Genomic DNA, 18731 nt, shown 5'->3' with positions numbered 1-18731 from the left:
CTCTGTCAGAGCTTTGGCATGCTGCAGAGTAGAAGCCCCGTGCTAATGAATGCCATCTACACCTACCAGATGTGCCACTGGGTGACATGCCAGATCTTTTACATAATGCCATTCTGCTGGACATGAAACAGCTGGGGGTGAGGGTGTCTCTTAATGCCTTCGGGTAAGAGTGAGTCTGCCTCTTCTGTGATTCATTCATTCCTTCCTTCCTTCCCTCCTTCATTCATTCATTGTACTCAGATCACTCGCCACTGTCCATATGCCCAACCAGCTCTCCTTACACCTAGGAGGATATCTCCCTCAGAGATAGTATAGAACTGGAGTCCCTGAGTTCCCAAAACATCTCCCCTAGCCTCTTCCACACTCTTCCATGAGTTTGCTCCCTACCCCCACCCAGACTCAAGAAAGAGAATTTGTTTAAAAGGTTAAAGAAATAAAAACACTGAAAGGACCTGAAATTGAAGGAAGGGTAGATAGATACCACACTTCCCATCTCCCCCCACCCCACCCATTACTCTCTTCTTCCAAGCTAACCTGCTGCCCACACCCCACTCCCTTTGGCAGCATCCCTTGTTCTTTCTTTTTCCACAGTCCACTGGAAACTGGACAGTATTTACTCCCAAGGGTGATATTCTGCAGTGCCTGTCCCACGTCCTGGCTGAAGTAGTTTTCTTAGGTTGGAGGTGTCCAAAAATCCTTGCCGTTTGGAAAGGAATGTTTCCTGGAGTGGGATGGACAAGGTGGGAGGAAAGGGAAATGAGAAAACCGCTTCTGACCGACCAGGCATGCGTGCGCCTGTAGGAGTGTTTCGGTTCTCCTCTCCCAGCGAGATCACCAATCCCAGAAAGAGATTAGCTGGGGACCTGGGGGAGGATGCCAAGCTGGTCTCCTGCACTTTCTCTCAACCTGGGAGTTGGGGCTGCCCCGGAATCCGGGGCCTTTGCGAGCGGCAGGCCTCTGCTCCTCCTCCGCAGGGGCCATACCCCTCACACACGCCCTCCCACGACACACACGCCATCAATCTAGCTGATAGGCGCCGCTCCCACGCGCACACCCCTGCCCCTCACACGAGGGGGCCCTGTCGCCAGGCCCCTTCCCAGGCACTCCCACCCCCGCCCGCTGCTGAGGCTCCAGATGGCGGCTTCTTGCGCTAGGCTCGCGGGCCCCCAGAGGCAGCAGCCAGCGGTCGCTCCCTCCCTCCCAGCTGCTGCGGCGGAGAGCCGGACCGCTTTGCAAGGCAGATGGGCTCCTCCGCAAGCTCGCATTGGGGCGGGAGTGTGGTCGCGGGTGGCGCGGGGATGCCTAGGGGCCCGCGGGAGCTTCGCTCTGGGTAAAGGAGCCCTGCGGCCGCAGGTAAGGAAGCCGCAGAGAGCTGCTCAGGGAATAGATGGGGAAGCCTGACACTGGGGACTACCCCTACCTACCCCCACTGTCTCCCTTGTCCTTTTTTCCCCTTCCCAACCACTGAGCCAGGGTCAATTGCTGGACCAGAGCACCCACGCTACAGCAGGGAGCGGCTTCGCGGACGCCAGAAGGGGGCGCCCAGCACCCCAAAACCCGGGCAGGAGGCGACCTCTGCCTGGGCGTCCCGCCCAGCCAAAGGCTGCTTCAATCGGAAAGGTGCCCCCTTCTGCCTGAGAGCAGTAATGCCTACCGCCAGCCGCAACCACCTACTTGCCCATTTTTCTCCTCTCATCTCACTGCTCGCACTACCACCCTAGCGCTCGCTCTTTTTCAGAGTCTCTCTCTCCCTCTCCCTCTCCCTCTCCCTCTCCCTCTCCCTCTCCCTCTCCCTCTCCCTCTCCCTCTCTCTCTCTCTCTCTCTCTCTCTCTCCCTACCCTCATTCTTTCCTGGTTTTCTTCCTTCTCTATGATTTCCTCCTTGTATATTGTGTTTCCCCCTTGGGTTCCTACACCGATTCTGTGAGGTTTTATGTGCCCCTAAAAGGTGGCGTGGAGGTCATGTGTTTTAGGCTTCTCTCCCTAGGTGCCTCCCAAGCAGCCCTGAGGAAGGCAACTATCGGAAGTTGACGTCATTCTGTTCCGGGGACAGGAGACAGCAACAGTTTGCTATGTGAGTGAGTGATATGTTGGGGTGCGGCGCTTCCCCCAAAATACAGATCTATGGTCCCCTTATTGGACGGATGCATGAAGTTCAATAGCTTGGTACCCAGCCCTTACCTCCCATCAAAGTCAGGACACACGAGGGTATCCCTTTATACACATCCCAAAAGACCTAAGGTCAGCCTCCCCTATTGTCCTTAGTTTGCCTCCGAAGCAGCTACTCTCGGGGTTGGGAAGATGATCTGACGTTGCCTCTAATCTGCCAGCGTGCTGTCGCGTGCCCACTGTGCCCTCAGACAGGCTCCTGCTATGCCGCTATGGGGCTTTAGACCCCGCGAGTACGTTCCATAAGCTCCCAGAATAAATCCCCTCGGAAACATTAATCACAAGGACCAGAGGATGCAAAATGTGTGCCTGTGCGGTGTCTGCCTTTTAATCCCAAACGTAATTCTGGAAAACAGCATCAGACAAGGGCTCTATTAATCCCTTACAGGAGTCAATGCCATCACTGACCTACTAGACTTGTTTTCCTACAATTTCACAGAGTTAGCCTCTGTTAGAGGAAAGTGACAGGACAGGAGGAAACAGTGAGGAAACTCCTGGTACATTCACTTAATAATAGAGTAGGGCACTCCTTACATGGCTCGGGCTCCTTAGTCTGGAGTCAAATTCGATGGGGTTGCCGGCGCTACTGCAGAGGTGGGGAGAGGGTTAGCTGGGCGTTAGATGCTGAGTGGGGTTGAGAGCAGAGTTGGAAAGGCATTTTCTCCCATTCTAAGGCTTGGGACCCAAAAGACCTCATTTGGGGGCTGTCCCTTTGGGATGATGTTAGGGCCAGAGGAGAGGCTCACCCGCAACACGGATGAATCAGTTTGCTATCCCCCCTCCCCGACCTGTTCCTCGCACTTGAGATTTCACTATCATGTCATTCAATTAATCATATTTCGCTTCTCCCATTTTATTCAAAACCGTCTTCCAGTTCCCTCATAATCGTAATTTGTGCCATTGCCTTTTATCTTTGATTAATTAAGAAGTTGAAAATGATAATGGAGGGTCGGGCCAATAAATTAGCTTTAGGAACAGAGGGACCGACGCCCAGAGCTGCCGCGTGGGTGGGCACTGCCCTATCAGGCTGGGGTGAGGGTGAAGGTGGGGTCCCCCGCCGGCCGCAGCACAGGGAGGGGTGAAGGATGAGGCGCACCTTGCGAACTCAGTGGAGATACCCGCACTGAAGTAAATCCCGAAGGCGCAAGTAAAGACCTCTCTACTCACCAAGTGGAAGGATTGTTGGGATGCTTAGCTTTTCCGGTTTGAGTCTAGAAATAAAAAGAATTGGGGCGGGGTTGAGGGTACTCTTGTTTATTTTCAAAAAGGCCTCGCTATACTAAGTGGATGATTAGGTTTAAAGTGTGGGCCTTTACAAGGATTTGGATCCTTTTCCACCCCCAGTTCTAGTAAGTTAGATTTATTTATTTATTTATTTATTTATTTATTTATTTATTTATTTAATTTTCTCCCTCCTCTACTCGCCTACTGGTTTGAAAGAGGGAGGAAGGAAAGGAGGAAAAGAGGGAGAATGTGTTTGAGAGATTCTAAGATCACATCAGTGGCCAAAGAGGAAAGCCCAATGGCGGGGTGGTTCAGGGGTTACTCTTTTCTCCCTCCATGAAATCGATCATGCCTCCAGACCGCTGAAGGAGAGCACTTTGCCACTCTTCACAGCTTCCCTCCAGCCTCTTTAGCTTTCAATTGAAAACCAATTAAAGGTTTCTATAAATCTGTTAGAGCCCCTTTTATCTGGGGACCCCTGATGCATGCGATATTGCCCTTTAGATGCCTCTTCCGTGTTTTGTTTTACAATTGTTTTATCAATATAATTCGGCCTTTCTTTTCCTGTCTCTATAGATACAGATACACAAGGAAAACCAAAGCTATTCAGGCTCCTCATTTGTCCAGCAGCCTAACAGTGGTGCCCTTTCTGTGCGGCTGCTTTCCCTGCTTCAGGAGCAGCAGTTATGGTAGAAGCAGATGGCTACTGATTGGGGGAGCTTTGTGGCTCTAATGCTGAATACTTTATGGAAAAGGACTATATCATGCTTCGTTGGGCAGAGGAACAAGGGGATGAGATTTATGGCCAGGAAAAATAAATCTTTTTCCAAGTTGTGGCTCCTTCTCACCAGTGTCTCCTTTGCCCTGGGGGTCAAAGGCTGAGGAATTGGTTTTCATTTTATTTTATTCTTCTTTCTGTAACAGCACATTTTATTCAGCGTCTGAAGGTAGAGCAGACTAAAAGCCAGAAGTTTTTAGAACACCCTCGGTGGTTGTTGCATCAGCATTCTCTGCCCTCAGGAAAAGAGCAGAAGGGTATGGTCTTAAATGCTCTTTGAGGCCATATTTTCCTGGACCTCTTGTTAGTTGCTGGGTAAAACATCGTCATCCATTATCCTATTATCAGTAAAGGGGAAAAAGGATGTTAAATGCTCCTATTCAAAAAGTTAGAGGAGGATACTGATGCTGAAGGAGAGGGGAAATGATGGGGCATATGGTGAAGCAGGCATGCTTCCCACTCTGAAAGCTCGGACCTCTGAGATGATTGAGGGATGCTTGTGAGCCTAACATGCTGAACTCCAAATTGAATTTTCAACTTATGGAGGCTATACAAAATCCAACCCTCTGTTGGAGGCCTAATCTCCCCCAAGATATGTCCATATCTTTTCCTCTCACCTGAGTTTCACTTCTCTTGTGTGAAGGTGTGCTCTGTCTACTGCTGAGATGTGTCTCTTCTCCATACACCCCTTCTCCTGCCCTCAGAACCTGTCCCCTTGAGGTCTTCCTCTCCCAGAGGCCATAATGTCATACAGAAGAGTTCCTAGCAGAGAGACCCACATGCCTACTGGCAGCTTGGCACCAAGAGATGGCAGCCAATTCCAACTCTGGCTTTCCCTTCCCACTCCAGACTCCTTGTCTCCTTGATTTTTGAAACGCCATTTTCAATCAAGAAACATTTGCTGAGCACCTTCCTATTCCAAGCCCCTCTCCCCTGCCTTTCCAATTCTTTTACCTTGCCCCTAGAAACTGAAGAGGAAACGCCAGGCTGACAGCTTCCCAAAAGGTCACCTAGTTTTCTGCCACAAAGAGCTTCCTCCCAACTCTTCAAACACTACCACCACAAATTCCAACATGCACCTTTGTATCTTGTTTCTCTCTAAAGAAGAGAAAAGGTGTAACAGGGGAGATAAGCCTTAAAAATAAAAGGCAGGCATTCAGGGGCTTTAAATGACTAACTTTGGGCTCTTCCTATGTGCTAGGCCAAATGCTGTGCCAGCCTTATAGCACTTCAGTCTTCTAATGACCATTTGACTTAAGTGCTACTATCATCACAAAGCCCTCTGCTTCACAGGAAAAGCAGTCCAGAGATGCTAACTAGAGTAAGTCACCCAGCTGGCACCTGAATCAAGGATTACTCCTGCAATATTCACTCTATGAGTTAGATGCTTTTACTAAGGACTTTACAAAGGAAGAAAACAAGTTCAGAGGGGTAAATGATTAACTCAAAAGACTCACAGCTTGTAGACTTCAGACCCGGAGTTCAAATGTTAACTGTTCAGAACCCCAAATTTCGCTTTCTAATATTACTACTTCTTGGATCTTTTAGAAGAAGGAGGTACTGGGAACCCACATCAGACAGTTTGTGACTGGGTCGCGGGGCAGGGCTGGAGATTTCACGGAGTCTGAGAATGGGGCGTGGGGGCTAAAGCAACTGGTCTGTTCCGGGCTGCGCCTGCGCAGAAAAAAGCGTGGGATTGGAAGACGCAGCTCTGCCAGGCTCCCGGGACTCTACTAGTCTAGGTCCGTGGATTCTGCTGCAGTGTTGCCAGTGTGGCCGGCGAGCTGGCGCGGGAGCGGAGCCTGAGAGTGGCCTCGCGAAAAAGTAGCCCTACTTGGGATCGAGTGAGAACCACGTGGCTGGCGAGCTAGGCCCCACTGCGGTCCCCCGCAGGTCCCCCTGTGTAGGGGAGGGCCGGAGCCGCCCACCCGGACCACAGGCCCGCTCCTTTGTGAGCTTCTGTTCTGAACCGCATCTTTTGAAGTCCCTGATTTTTGGCCACTGAGCTTGAGTTAACCAAGGTCGCGTTCACAAGTTTTTCATTCCACAAAGTCGCCCTGCATCAGGCCTTGCCATCCTGAGTTTCCAAAGCTGCAAATCGGGCGCCTCAAGGAGGCCTAAAGAAAGGACTCTAGAATGGGCATTGGGGGTGTGTTTGGGGAGAGAAGCCCTACCTCTATCTGCCAGGCCAGACCTTCAGAGCAAATTGGTTGCTCTTTCTTTAAGCCAGTGTGGGGTGGAGCGACGTGCAAGATAATGGCTAACTGCTCATTGGAACTTTGAAGTCTTTAAAGGTAGTAGAGATCCTGAACATATTCCACCTGCCTACTTATCCACCAGTACCTCCATCCTATCTCCTAGCAACAAGGAGAACTCCTCAGCCTTCATTCGGTGAAGCTTTAAAAAGCTTCAATAAGCTTCTCCAATTTTCTAGTGAAAAAAAAAAAAGGGAAGGCAGTGAAGGTCTCTGTGCTTGCTAAGTTGCAACTCAGCCCTCACAATAACTTTATGAAGTGGTTTCCTTTATTGCCTTCAGTCCACATGTACAGCCTACATCAGTTAACTTCCCGTTAGGGGGTCTCCAGTCGAACCCAGGCAGTCCGGTTCCCTTGGTGGAGTCCTGGGGTGGCCTGCCGGAGCCTGAGTTGCTGGTCCTTTGGTCAGTACCCTAGACTTCTAACTAAGGAGAATGTTCATTAACAAAGGTATTGAGGCCTCCCTGGGATGCACAAGATTGAAATGAAAGTAACCCTGGCTCTTGGAAGTAATCCCTTACCATCTGCTTAGCAACTGGCTTTCCAAAACGCTCTCGCCCTGGTTGCCTTACTGAGTCCTCTCTGCGATGCTGGAGGCAGCGCTTGCCAACCTTAGTTCAACTGGAGGGAAATCAAAGCTGAGCTAGGTCACCGGCAGCCTAGCTAATAAGAGTCGGGACCGAGGACTAATGCTCTGCGAGAGGGACGTGGGTGACCAACCATGGAAAGTCATGGGCAGGGGCAGGTAAAGGGTAGAATTGGGGTGAAAGGCATTGGTGTTCTCTCAGACCCTGCCCTAGGAACGTCTTTCTGCGCAGAAAGTGATCGCCAAGGGGAGGCAAGTGTTGACACCCTAAGGAAGAGATACCTTAGAGAACATGGGAAACACGGCTGGCCCTTGGGGACTGAACTTCCTTCTTGCTTTGCATCTGGAATGCACTGCGTGCACCACGTGGCCTTCACCTGCCTTGAGTTCACGGTTTGCCCATGCTGTTTCTGTAAGGTGATTTCCGCAGCTGATGGGGGCTAGTCCAACCTGGGTCACATTCCAAATCGGTGCTCTGCATTCTTTGGCAAATGAACACCAATGTACTGGAAGTGATGTGTGCCCTTCAAGGTACTGCCAGATGCCTTGTCTCTCTTAGAGAGACCTGTTTGCCTACTTTGAAGCCCTGCATTTGGCCATGTATTCTTAGTTCTGTCGCAGGGCATTTTACTGAGACATAGGCACCATGGAATTCAGGCATCAGAAATTGCCCAGTCTAGCAGTTCTTGCCTTGCTACCCAAACTTTAGGCTCCACTCAGCTGTTAGGGGTCTTGGAGACAGAGCAGTTAATTCAGTCCCCCAGACAAGAAATGGGACCTGCTGCACTCTGAGAGCAGTCGCTTTTTCTCTGGGATATTTTCACAAGTTCAGGGGAACCCCAGCCTCTTATCTGGAAAGATTAATTTCCTAGGGACTAGATAAACTCTAGATTATGCTTGAGGGGCATCTGTTCATACACACATAAGGTGTTAGACAGTAAAATTATACTCAATATATTCTTTATACTCTATCCACTTGCCTTTCCAGGACCCTTTGCTCTACCATGTTACTTCACACAAACTAGTTTCTCAAAACCATCTCACATGAAAACAGGAGCACTAGCTACTTTTTGAACATGCAGCCAAGGAAAATTACAGTCCTGATATTTCTTTTTCTTTAAGACTACCTTTGACAATATTTACCTCTAGATGTCACGGACATGCTCATGTGAACACACAAGACTATATCTTCTCAAGTACAATGCTATTTGTATTTAAATTGAGTTCTAGGCCTAGAAAATATCAATATCCTGGTCACTATATTTAGTGTGTTTATTCTTAGGAATTTATGAAGGATTTATTTGGAAATTCTGGATAGTATTCATTTTAAATCACAGTTTTTTCTTAAAATATTAGAGATTATGAATTATATCTTAGTTATGTTATTATATATTATATTCAACAGTGTGGTAAGTAGCTTTTCACTCAAGTTCAAGAGAACAAATATAAGTTTTGATCCTTCCTGTCAACTAGTTCCTCCCCTTGGTAATGTACGTCCAGTATTGTTTATAGACTTTATGATGTTACAATTGTTTGTGACAAGTTGATCTTTGAATTCTTTAGAAGACTACTTCTCCAAGTATTAGCAATGAAAAAAGACTCACACTGGTAGTTTTAAGTGCTTTTGAAAAATCTGATGAAAGCAGTAGGCTTTCTATATAATGTTTAGGGAGAGATTCTCTACTGATGCTAAGTTATGAAACACCCACAATTCATTTGAACTGAAATTATGAAAGATGGTCTTCATTCAAATAGATTAATTGGCATTATAAACAGGGAAGCAATTTGGGTGTCTGGATGTTTCCAAAGCAATGTAAATTATCATAGTTGTGGTTACTAGGTCATATCACTTTCTGTCTCCTCAGGTCTCAGGGAAGTATGCCATGGGTACATCCAAGCCAAAAAGGCCTGAGCATGTGTTCCCTTTGCCTAGACCCCTTCCCCAGGAAAGCAAAGCTTTCTGCCCCCTCATTGCCAGCAACCTGATTTCTCACAGTCAAAGTGCACAACTCAGAAGGCCAGTTGGAATATAATGATAGGGAAGAGTCTGCCCAGGAAGTACACACTGCCTGTAAATCAGTGCCTCTCTTATTAACTCAGGAATTATACCAAACCTAAATTGGAGAAGAAAAGGGATGAAACTCAAGTGCTGAATTTGGGGATAATGTTCTTTCTTCCTGGTTGAGTGAGGAAATTTAATGTATAGCCTCTCATTTTGGTGTCATTCTCAAGGCCTATGGTCAGTCTTCTCAAAAATCTCATTTGATACTTCTAGACACCCCCAGGATCCCTTTGTATGGAAAACCTGGACCAGAGAGTGAGGAGGCTTGATGTGACTGATTGACTGACTGACTGACCGACTATGAGACTATGACTTGGCTCTATTTCCTCCCCATAACCCTGTTCTGAGATCTGCTCAATGTCTGTGGTGTCTGAGTCTGAGAAGAGTTTTTGAATGTGTGAGACTGACAGAAAACCAGCTGTTCCTTGCTATATCTCTAGACATTTATCTTAGGGAGGGGCATAAAAGCTAGGATACTCTAGCAGATCAGGATATTTGATTTGCTTCAGAAATCACACATAGATGAGCATGAGGCATTGATTTCAGATCTGTAGTAGATCACTTTAGTTTGTTAGCTCTTCTGAAAGTCATACACTGAAGCCATTGAGCCAGTCGACTACAAGTCAGATCCAGTAGAGGTTAACAGGAGAGGGCAATACAAAACTTTCAATGATGAACTACAAAAGAAGTGTAAATGGAATTATCATTCCTCACAGAGAAAGATTGTAAACTTGAGAAAGGGAGATTTTTAATCATGATGATAATACTAGTGGTATCATCATCAGCATTAAAACAGTAGTGTTTATTGAGAAGCAGACAAAAGTGAAACCAGAATCATGATTTCTACAGTCAGAATTGAAGACCTTCTTCAAGGCTACAGAATTATCCACTCCTGAGTCTCTGGCTTTCTCAGGACCAGCCTGGGTAACATCCACTCATTTATCACCCAGTGAACCAACCCTGATACTTGGTGTAATGACCAGACCTAAACAGAGCTTGTCATGTATACTTATAAAAATATAGGGTGCCCCGCTCATTCCCTATAAACCCTTCTGTAGTTCAGCAGCAGCTCTTCTTTACTCATCAAGATATAATAAAGAAATAATCAGATTAAGATACTCCCTCCCTCTCTCTTTTTTTTTTTTTTGAGTGTGTGGTGCTGGGGATTGAACCCAAGGCCTTGTGCATGCAAGGCAAGCTATATCCCCAGCTCCCCACTTTCCCTTCTTAAACTCCCAATTATCATTCTCCTGACAAAAAGCAAAAGAAATGAGTTAACAATCCTCTGAACAACACTTTTGGCACAAGACTGGTGGTTTTTCCCTACCCACCAAACCATTATTTCTGTTTCTCCTTCATGTACAAGTAATCAGTCAAGTTTATCCCTTAGAAAGTTCCTTATTCTGGATGTCAGGGTTAGGTAATGCAATACTTCTCCATGAAGTTCCATTCTCTGTCTCCCACAACTCCCAATAGCCCCATGCACAGACCTCTCTGTGGGAAATTAATAAACTTAGGGAAGAGCTGCCACCGTCTGCTTCATCTGCTTCATTGGCATCCTCTTGTCTTCAAGTGCAATTTTCTTTTCACTATGAATTGCCACACTTTTGACAAGCAAACCTTTGCTGGCGTATTGCTTTGGAAAAATAATTAGAAGGGATGAACTGGGACCTGGAATAGGAAAACAATGTGTTTTCATTCTTATAGGATAATAATCTTCAAAGTAAGATTATTTGCAGGGTTATTTTTACTTGTTTCCTATTACAGAAGTTAAGATACTTTCTGAACCCTGGAAGAGAAAGAGCATTCTTCTTCTGATATTCACTAAGAATCAGATTTCCTTTCTCAGTCATTCTCCACCCTCTCATTTAAATCATAAAAGGCACCACTTCAGAATCATTCATCAACTTCTCTCCAGAATTCTCTTCCCAACAACACTGCAGTTGTCTACATGTGTATTTTTACCATGATTACAAGAAGTCTTGCTAAAGCAGAATAAGGTGAGCATACTCTTCATTGTCATTCTTCTAACCACTTAATTGGAAATAAAATCCCAGGGAAAAGAGCTCCAAATGTATGCATAAACCCATCATTCCGTGTCAATTACATAAAACTATTGACTGAGGTATATTTTTATGGTACTGTCTGAGACTGAATAGATTCCTCAACCCTTCATTTAGTATCACTGTATTCCAGTAAGTGATTTCAAAGTAGTTTATGCACCATTCTAACCTGTTCTAACCTGTGAAGTTCTAGAGAAATAAAAATAATTTGTGATTTTTTAAATCTACTATTAATGATTGTCATTTACACCATTTATATTACCATGTAAAATGTGTACTACTTAAAATACTGGAAAACTCTCCAAGCATGAATTTCTTACCCATATTTGATTTTTATTTCTGTTGTTAAGTTAGTCATTTGGTCCATAAAACAAAGAGTTGGTTGGATCCATATAATGTGAGGATTTTTTTAAAAAGCAGGAGAAGGAATCTAATTTAGCCCCCCCCCCAAAACAAAAGAAAGAAAGAAAAAGAAAAGAAAGAAAGAGAAAAAGAAAAAGAAACTGAGATGAAACATCTGAAGGCCAGATTCTCAATAAACCTCTCCTTTCTCTGATGTATACAATTGTAGTCCTTTTCTAGCTTGAGATTTAAAGGTCAAGTTTACCCACCCCCATTTTAAGTACCAGAAACACTCTTTGTATTATACAAACTGGAGACAAGGTCTCATATGTAAAAGAGACATAGTTTAAAGTAGAAAGGAGAAATTCTCTATATTTAAGAAAAAAATCAAGGTGCAAGAAAAATGTCTTCCATTTAGAGCTTCTTTTCTAAATGCCCATCTTCTGGAGTGGATGCTTTTACATTTACTGTGTGTGATAGGATTACAAAAGTGGCTTGCATGGACAGATGACTTTTTTTCTGAAAAAGACAAACTGTGTGTTTTCAAAAGAATAGCTAAAACAGGCACAAAGAAGTGTTCTATTCCTCTGATTAATGGAATTAAATTCCTGAACACCACCCTCACACCACCCCAGCACACGCTGTATCTTGCTGTGATTTCTGCAGGACTGTACTTCTGTTTTGGCTACTTTTGAGTCTTAACTTGCTGTCCTTTTTCTCCTGTTCTTTCTTTTTCTTCTCTTCTCTCATTTCACTTAAGAATCTTGCCACTATTCTTCAGTCTTGAGTGTTTTTCCCTAGATGTTTGAAGCAATCTTTTCAACATTTGTAACTCTCTCACCGGTCCTTTAAAGAAATTATTTGGATGGGGAGAGGACAGTTGAATATGAGACATGATGGAGCAGCCATCAAGATAACTAAATACAGCTGCAGATTTTCATATGCAGACATGCTAGCCTTCATTGTACTGAGCCTCTGTTATTAGGGGTCACTCAGCCAAACTACTTAAAACTGCATATATTTGCATAAGAGAAATGACACCTTAAGATGAAAAAAAACCCCTGAAGTTCTAGAAGTTTTCTTTGAACAATCAGTAGCTAACCTGCAAGTGAAAGGAAAATTCTGCCCTTTCTCCCATATATGGAGATTTTTGTAGCCCTTTCCTTATTGGGTCCCACCTTAATCTAGGTAGAGGCTTTGTCTGATCTGAAGGACTGCAAACTTGTGTGGGGTGCTGACCAGGTAAGATAAACTGGGAGAAGAGACCCTATGGAAATGAACTCATTGGGAAATTACCCTACACTTCACTTCTGCTTTGCAAGATCCTTCCATCTCCTGCCTCAATGGAGGGCAGGCGCCTGCAAGGAAAGACATTCAGTGCCTTGTTGACCCCTGGGTTATAGGGAGAGGTCTCAGAGCTGTGAATGGATCCAACTAACACAGTAAGAGGCTTTTTGCCAACCCCTATTATACTCACCTTATTTCAACCCCAGGGGTGGGAGCCTGACTGAGATTGTCTCCTCTTCAAATCGTGGTTCTGCCTCTTGCCCTTTAGCCGGCTACACAATCCGATTTATCCTAAAGCTGACAGATTGCCCACTTCAATGTAGTGATAGTGTGGGTGGGAATTGAGGGATCAGCTATACCACCCAAAGGTCTTTCTTCCCTTAGGAGTAGAGAGCTGAACAGTGAAAAGGAGCCCGAAGGCCCCTGCGAAATTGTCAACTTTCAGGCTGTTAAAGACCTCAAGTCATTAGCATCAGCTGCTGCACTAAAGGGTAAGTCAGAGCCTCTAAGTAGCTTAGAGCACAAACGAGGCTCCGGAGAAGGCCTAGGCAACTCCATCCACTCCTCCATCATCGACTGGACGTGAAAAAGCTCTTTGGAGTCCATCTCGGTAATAATTTTTACTCTAAATAATTCCCACATCGACGTCTTACAGTACTGGCTACTCCCATTACGGGACCCCTCGGGACTACTCAGAACCCATAACACAGAGGGTGTAAATGCAGAAACATCTTGTCTGGTAACTTGGGCTCTTCCCGTGAATGTCCTCCCGTCCCTGCCCAGGTACCAGTGTACTGGGACCCGAAGACCAGTATAAGTACCCTTTGGAGGTCTTGCGACATCCCCACTTTATCCCCTTACCCATCTCCTGGGCCACGGGAAGCTTAAGCCAAGTATTCACCCAAGTACGGCCCTTTCCAATTTTGCAGGGGAGGGATTAGTAGTGTGAGCACTTGTAAAGACAGCTCCCACCCCCCCCCACCCCCATTTTATCACCCCCCCCACAGGCAATAGTTTCGCAAATCAGCGGCAGCTCAGTGGCCCAGAATCCCTCCTGAATAATCCCACCACCCTCCCTGGTCCACAGAACTCAAACTCTGGAGATACATGGGCGGGGTCCACGCACATGCTACATGTCCAGCTCTCTGACCTAGGTCCCCCAAACTCCCAGCAAAACGGAAAAAGCCGGTCTACAGTCTTTTGGATACCTTTCTTTCCGATCCTGAAACTGATTTCCCCCTCCTAGCAATACCAGAGGGCCCAAGCTTTTAGGTAGAGTTGGACCCGCCGCTCTTGAAGAAGCGTTGCCACTCCGGAAGGTGCTCTGGATTCTTGAGGCACGGGGCAGACTCCGGAGAAGGCTTCCAGGCAGGCGGCGCTGGAGGGAGCGCCCAGCCCAGCAAAGAGTTAAAGGGAGGGGACGTGGGCTGTCACGCGTTATTGGGCAGATTATGTGCAGCAAACAAAAAGTGTGTGTCTGCCTGCCAGTCAGTCACTGCATCGGGTCCATCTGTACAACTCTCTCCGTTCTCTCCGTTTCTCTCTCTCTCTCTCTCTCTCTCTCTCTCTCTCTCTCTCTCCTCTTACCCTCCCCTCATCTTTCTCTCCCCATCTCTCCATCTCTCCTCTCTTTAGGAAGAGCCTACACGACTGCAACACCAACACCTCTTGACATGGAAATACACTGATACAATAGGCAAAAAGAAACACTGGGTTGCATCTTCCCGGTCCAGGTGGCCTTATTTGGGCGATTAGATTCTGACCTTATTCCTGGTAAGTCTATTTGCATTGATGTGGGAGGGGGATGGGAGAAGGCAGGTTTGGTGGGAAGAGTGGAAATTTTTGTCCTCTTCTCCTGGTTTTCTAGAAGAGCAGGGGAAAATGATTATTAAGGGGATCTCTACTGCCAATAAGATTATACAAAGGGAGGAGCTGTTGGGGAGCACTGTGCCCGAGAAGCAAGGGACTGGATAGAGCGCGGCAGCCAGACAATGCCTGCCTAGAGGGGAGGGCGAGCGACCGGCAGCAGCGACCAGCTTTCAGCTAGTCCTGCCGGCTCTGGGGAGGATCCCCCTGGTGGATGAGAACCCTGGGCCTAGAGCAGGACGCAGAGCTGTGAAAGGTTGGGTCGCAAAGGCGACTGCGCGCGGGTTAGCGAGCCCAGGCTCTTGCCCACGGGTTATTGTGACCGGCTTGAGGCTCGTGGAGGCTGCGGTGGCTAAGCTGACGGCTATTAGCGCGGCATAGCGAGGACCTTTTCACCGTATTGTTAGGTAGAACTGCATTTTATTGACTGCGTCCCTTCTGTTGCCCGAAGTGGCGGGCGACCTCCAGGCACAATGAAACGCTTGTGTGAAAGAGACTTTTAAAATAAGAGAAAAATTAGAACATAAAACGCTAAACTAGAAGAAATTGAGAAAGGGAAAATAGGATTCGCTTGAAAAGATGATAAGTCCTTTTTTAAAAAAATGCATTTTAATTTGCAATTGGACATGAGGAAGGCTACCTCGTGTGGGCTTAAAAATGCACGGGGATAAATTGTGTAGCACAATAAAATTTGTGCTTTATGGGTATTTTCTTTATTTCTGCTGTCTGGTAGATACAGACCAGCACTTGCCATTTGGGGAATACGGGAAAAAGGCTGACCAAAGTTTTAGGCTCCGCTAGCTGAAAAGGAAGACGATGAAAAAGACACTACTTTGTCATCACATTTGAAAGACTAATTGGTTAATAGACATTAAGATAAAAATAGACTTTGCTAATATTATTACCTAAAGTATAGCTTTGCAGGAAAAAAATGAGGTCTACTCTTTCCCGCTACTTAAATTATACAAAATATAAAGAGATCGTTGCCAAGGGTGGGGGAAAAACTACCTTTAGATTAGGAGAAAACCAACTTGGAGAAATATTTTGACTAGTCATAAAGAGCAAACAATGCAGCTACTTCAGAATTAGTCTAAAATTTTTAAATATCTGGAGTTTTTTTTCTTTTAAGTGATAAGCCTTGTAGGGGGTGTCTAGTGACAGAGGAAGGGAAATGTCCCTTTATGACAGCTTAATAGAGAACCTTCCATTGGGGCTTTACTTTCTAAACTGCTGCGGATTAAACAGCTGGAGAGCCCACTGAGGACTATTCAAGCAGGGCTGCCCCCTCTTGGCCAAACAGGGTCATATCTGGGGAAAAAAGAATTCACCAGTCATTACAAACGGTATTTCAGACAGGGGACACCTCAGACTTGCCCTGTACCTCCTCACTTCATGGACCACAGGAAACTCAATACACCCTCTTGTATAACAAGGTAACTGGGATTCACCCTCATCCATAAATAAGCATGTCGAGAAAAAATAATTACCTCTGCTTGCTGCCTTTAATTAAAGCCTCGGAGGGACAGTGTTGGATTATGGTAATGAGCAGACATACGTCCCTTTTTGTAGGCTGCAGAGAAAGGTTAGCTGACACGGAATTAGTGGCCCTGACACTCCACTTGAAATCCATTCGCCATGCTCTGCTGTCTCCGCCTGCTTGCTAATGCTGCTTCCCTCTTTGGAAGAAAAGGAAAAAAACAGCTCTTAGACACTCAGTTCAATATATAGAAAGATAAGATCTTTTCTTCAAGGGTTAAGTTTCTTTCACTTAAGAAATTTGATATAGGTTGGTTTTAAAAAATGTTTTTCTTTCCTTATCTTCACCCCAAACTCCATCTATTGCCAAAGTACTGCACAAATAAATGATCTAGTCTTTCCTAGCTCTTTCTTTTCTTTTCTGAATCTCCTATCATTCTGTTTGATTACTGTACTCCCCCAAATCAGGAGGCAAAGTTAGATAAGGTTCAGATGGTGTATTCTTTTTCTCGGGCACTCAGACCCTGAAAGATAAAAGTGGATTTGTGAAGGGGATGATGGCAAAGTGGCCTGCGAGAGATGCTGTGTGTGTGGTGTTTGCTCACTAAGCAGGGTCGTCCCCTTACACATGCCTGGAATGCAGCCAACGATTCCAGTTTGAGTTCCCCTACGTAGCGCATCTGCGTTTCCGCTGCCCCAAGAGACTTCACAGCTCTGATCTGAGTCCCCACGACGAACAAAGCGGCGGTGTGGGCACCAAATACCACGGGGGCGGAGGAGGCGGTAAAGACCACCACCAGCAGCAGCAACAGGAGACGCCATTGGGTCCGGGTCCCAAATTCTGCAAGGCTGGCCCCATCCATCATTACCCGGCTCCCTCTCCGGACAGCAGCAACCCACCCGCCGCCGCCGGTGGCAGCAGCGCAAAGCCATCCACAGACTTTCACAACCTGGCCCGGGAACTGGAAAATTCCCAGGGAGGCACCAGCTGCTCCCTGGCCCAAAGTCTCAGCAGCAGCAGCAGCAGCAGCAGCAGCAGCAGCAGCGGCAGTGCCGGCCACCAGGAGGCGGAGCTGAGTCCCGATGGCATCGCCACGGGCGTCTGCAAAGGGAAGAGGAAATTCCCAGAGGAGGCTGTGGAGGGCGGCGGAGGCGGTGGGGCCGGGCTGGTGGGGAGCCGGGCGCGCTTCGCCCAGCGGCCCCTGCCAGCCTCCAAGGAGGATTTGGTTTGCACGCCGCAGCAGTACCGCGCTTCTGGCAGCTACTTCAGCCTGGAAGAAAACGGCCGCCTCTTCGCGCCACCCAGCCCCGAGACCGGAGAGGCGAAGCGCAGCGCCTTCGTGGAGGTGAAGAAGGCTGGCCGAGGGGCGGGCCTGCAGGAGGAGGCGACTGTGGATGGTGGGAGCACCACTGCCGAGGATCACGACGCAGGTGGTGGCTGCCACTCTTCCACGCCAGCGGCTGCGTCTCCTGCAGGCGCAGAGAAGCTGCTGGACCCGCGGCCCGGGGGCCCGTTGCCCAGCAGGCTGGAGGGCGGTAGTCCCGCGCGGGGCAGCGCCTTCACTTCGGTGCCACAGCTGGGCGGTTCCGGAGGCACCGGCGCAGGGGGCGGCGCGGGGTCAGCAGGTTCAGGTAGTGCGGGCAGTGGCCAGGGCTCAGCATCCGACGAACGCAAAAGCGCCTTCTCGCAGCCGGCGCGCTCCTTCTCGCAGCCGGCGCGCTCCTTCTCACAGCTGTCCCCGCTAGTGCTGGGCCAGAAGTTGGGCGCGCTCGAGCCTTGCCATCCTGGCGACGGCGTGGGTCCCACCAGACTCTACCCGGCCGCTGCTGACCCTCTGGCAGTGAAGCTCCAGGGGGCCGCGGACCTGAACGGAGGTTGCAGGGCCCTGCAGACTGGCGGTGGCAGCCTGCCCAAGCAGAGCCCCTTCCTCTATGCCACTGCCTTCTGGCCCAAGAGCTCGGCGGCGGCTGCAGCTGCGGCTGCAGCAGCCGCTGGGCCCCTGCAATTGCAGCTGCCATCGGCGCTCACGCTGCTGCCGCCCTCCTTCACCTCGCTGTGTCTGCCCGCGCAGAACTGGTGCGCCAAGTGCAACGCCTCTTTCCGCATGACCTCCGACCTAATGTACCACATGAGGTCGCACCACCAAAAGGAGTATGCGATGGAGCCCTTGGTGAAGCCGCGGCGGGAGGAGAAACTCAAGTGCCCCATTTGCAATGAGTCCTTCAGGGAGCGCCACCACCTGTCTAGGCACATGACCTCGCACAATTGACACGGAAAGGACCTCAGCTTTCCCGGCGCTGGCGAGCAGTCTAGCCACCTGCGGGAGTACACGGGAGGACATCCACCACTTCCTTGTGCCCCCAAACACTGCACCAACATACAAGGGCACACACAAATGTGCCCCAACCCCAGGAGCCTTCTTATTCAGTGTTTACCCGAGACACACCACACACACACACACACACACACACACACACACGATGGTGGATTTTTGATGGAGGGGTTTTTCTTTTGAATGCACGCATTTTCACTTTCCCAAAAACAAAAATACATTTTTAAAAATGTCATATATTGCAACATATTGATGCATTTGTCATACGTTTCTACTTAAATTATTAAGCA

At 47.7% G+C, this 18731-nt stretch overlaps 1 protein-coding gene across 1 annotated transcript; it reads left to right on the top strand.

The window, feature by feature from the left end:
* The first annotated feature begins 1134 nt into the window (after positions 1-1134).
* Positions 1135-18378, top strand: LOC144251629 (PR domain zinc finger protein 8-like). The gene is made up of 7 exons (XM_077794449.1): positions 1135-1353; positions 1470-1643; positions 3970-4082; positions 5822-5995; positions 13151-13348; positions 14013-14188; positions 16721-18378. Exons 1-7 carry the CDS (start codon positions 1135-1137, stop codon positions 18376-18378), a joined length of 2712 nt encoding a protein of 903 aa, XP_077650575.1.
* Positions 18379-18731: the final 353 nt, after the last annotated feature.

This window comes from Urocitellus parryii, unplaced genomic scaffold (assembly GCF_045843805.1).
Source record: "Urocitellus parryii isolate mUroPar1 unplaced genomic scaffold, mUroPar1.hap1 Scaffold_135, whole genome shotgun sequence".
NCBI lineage: Eukaryota > Metazoa > Chordata > Mammalia > Rodentia > Sciuridae > Urocitellus > Urocitellus parryii.
Note: the sequence above shows the minus strand (reverse complement) of the source record. Positions and strands in the feature narration are given on the sequence as shown.

What these genes read in the sequence shown, in the direction of transcription:
- LOC144251629 (XM_077794449.1), top strand. Translation starts at nt 1,135, where the DNA reads ATGGCGGCTTCTTGCGCTAGGCTCGCGGGCCCCCAGAGGCAGCAGCCA. An exon ending in CTTCAGGAGCAGCAGTTATG is followed by an intron (nt 4,083 to 5,821) that starts GTAGAAGCAGAT and finishes TGGGGGCTAAAG; the next exon opens with CAACTGGTCTGTTCCGGGCT. An exon ending in TCCTCCATCATCGACTGGAC is followed by an intron (nt 13,349 to 14,012) that starts GTGAAAAAGCTC and finishes TCCCCCTCCTAG; the next exon opens with CAATACCAGAGGGCCCAAGC.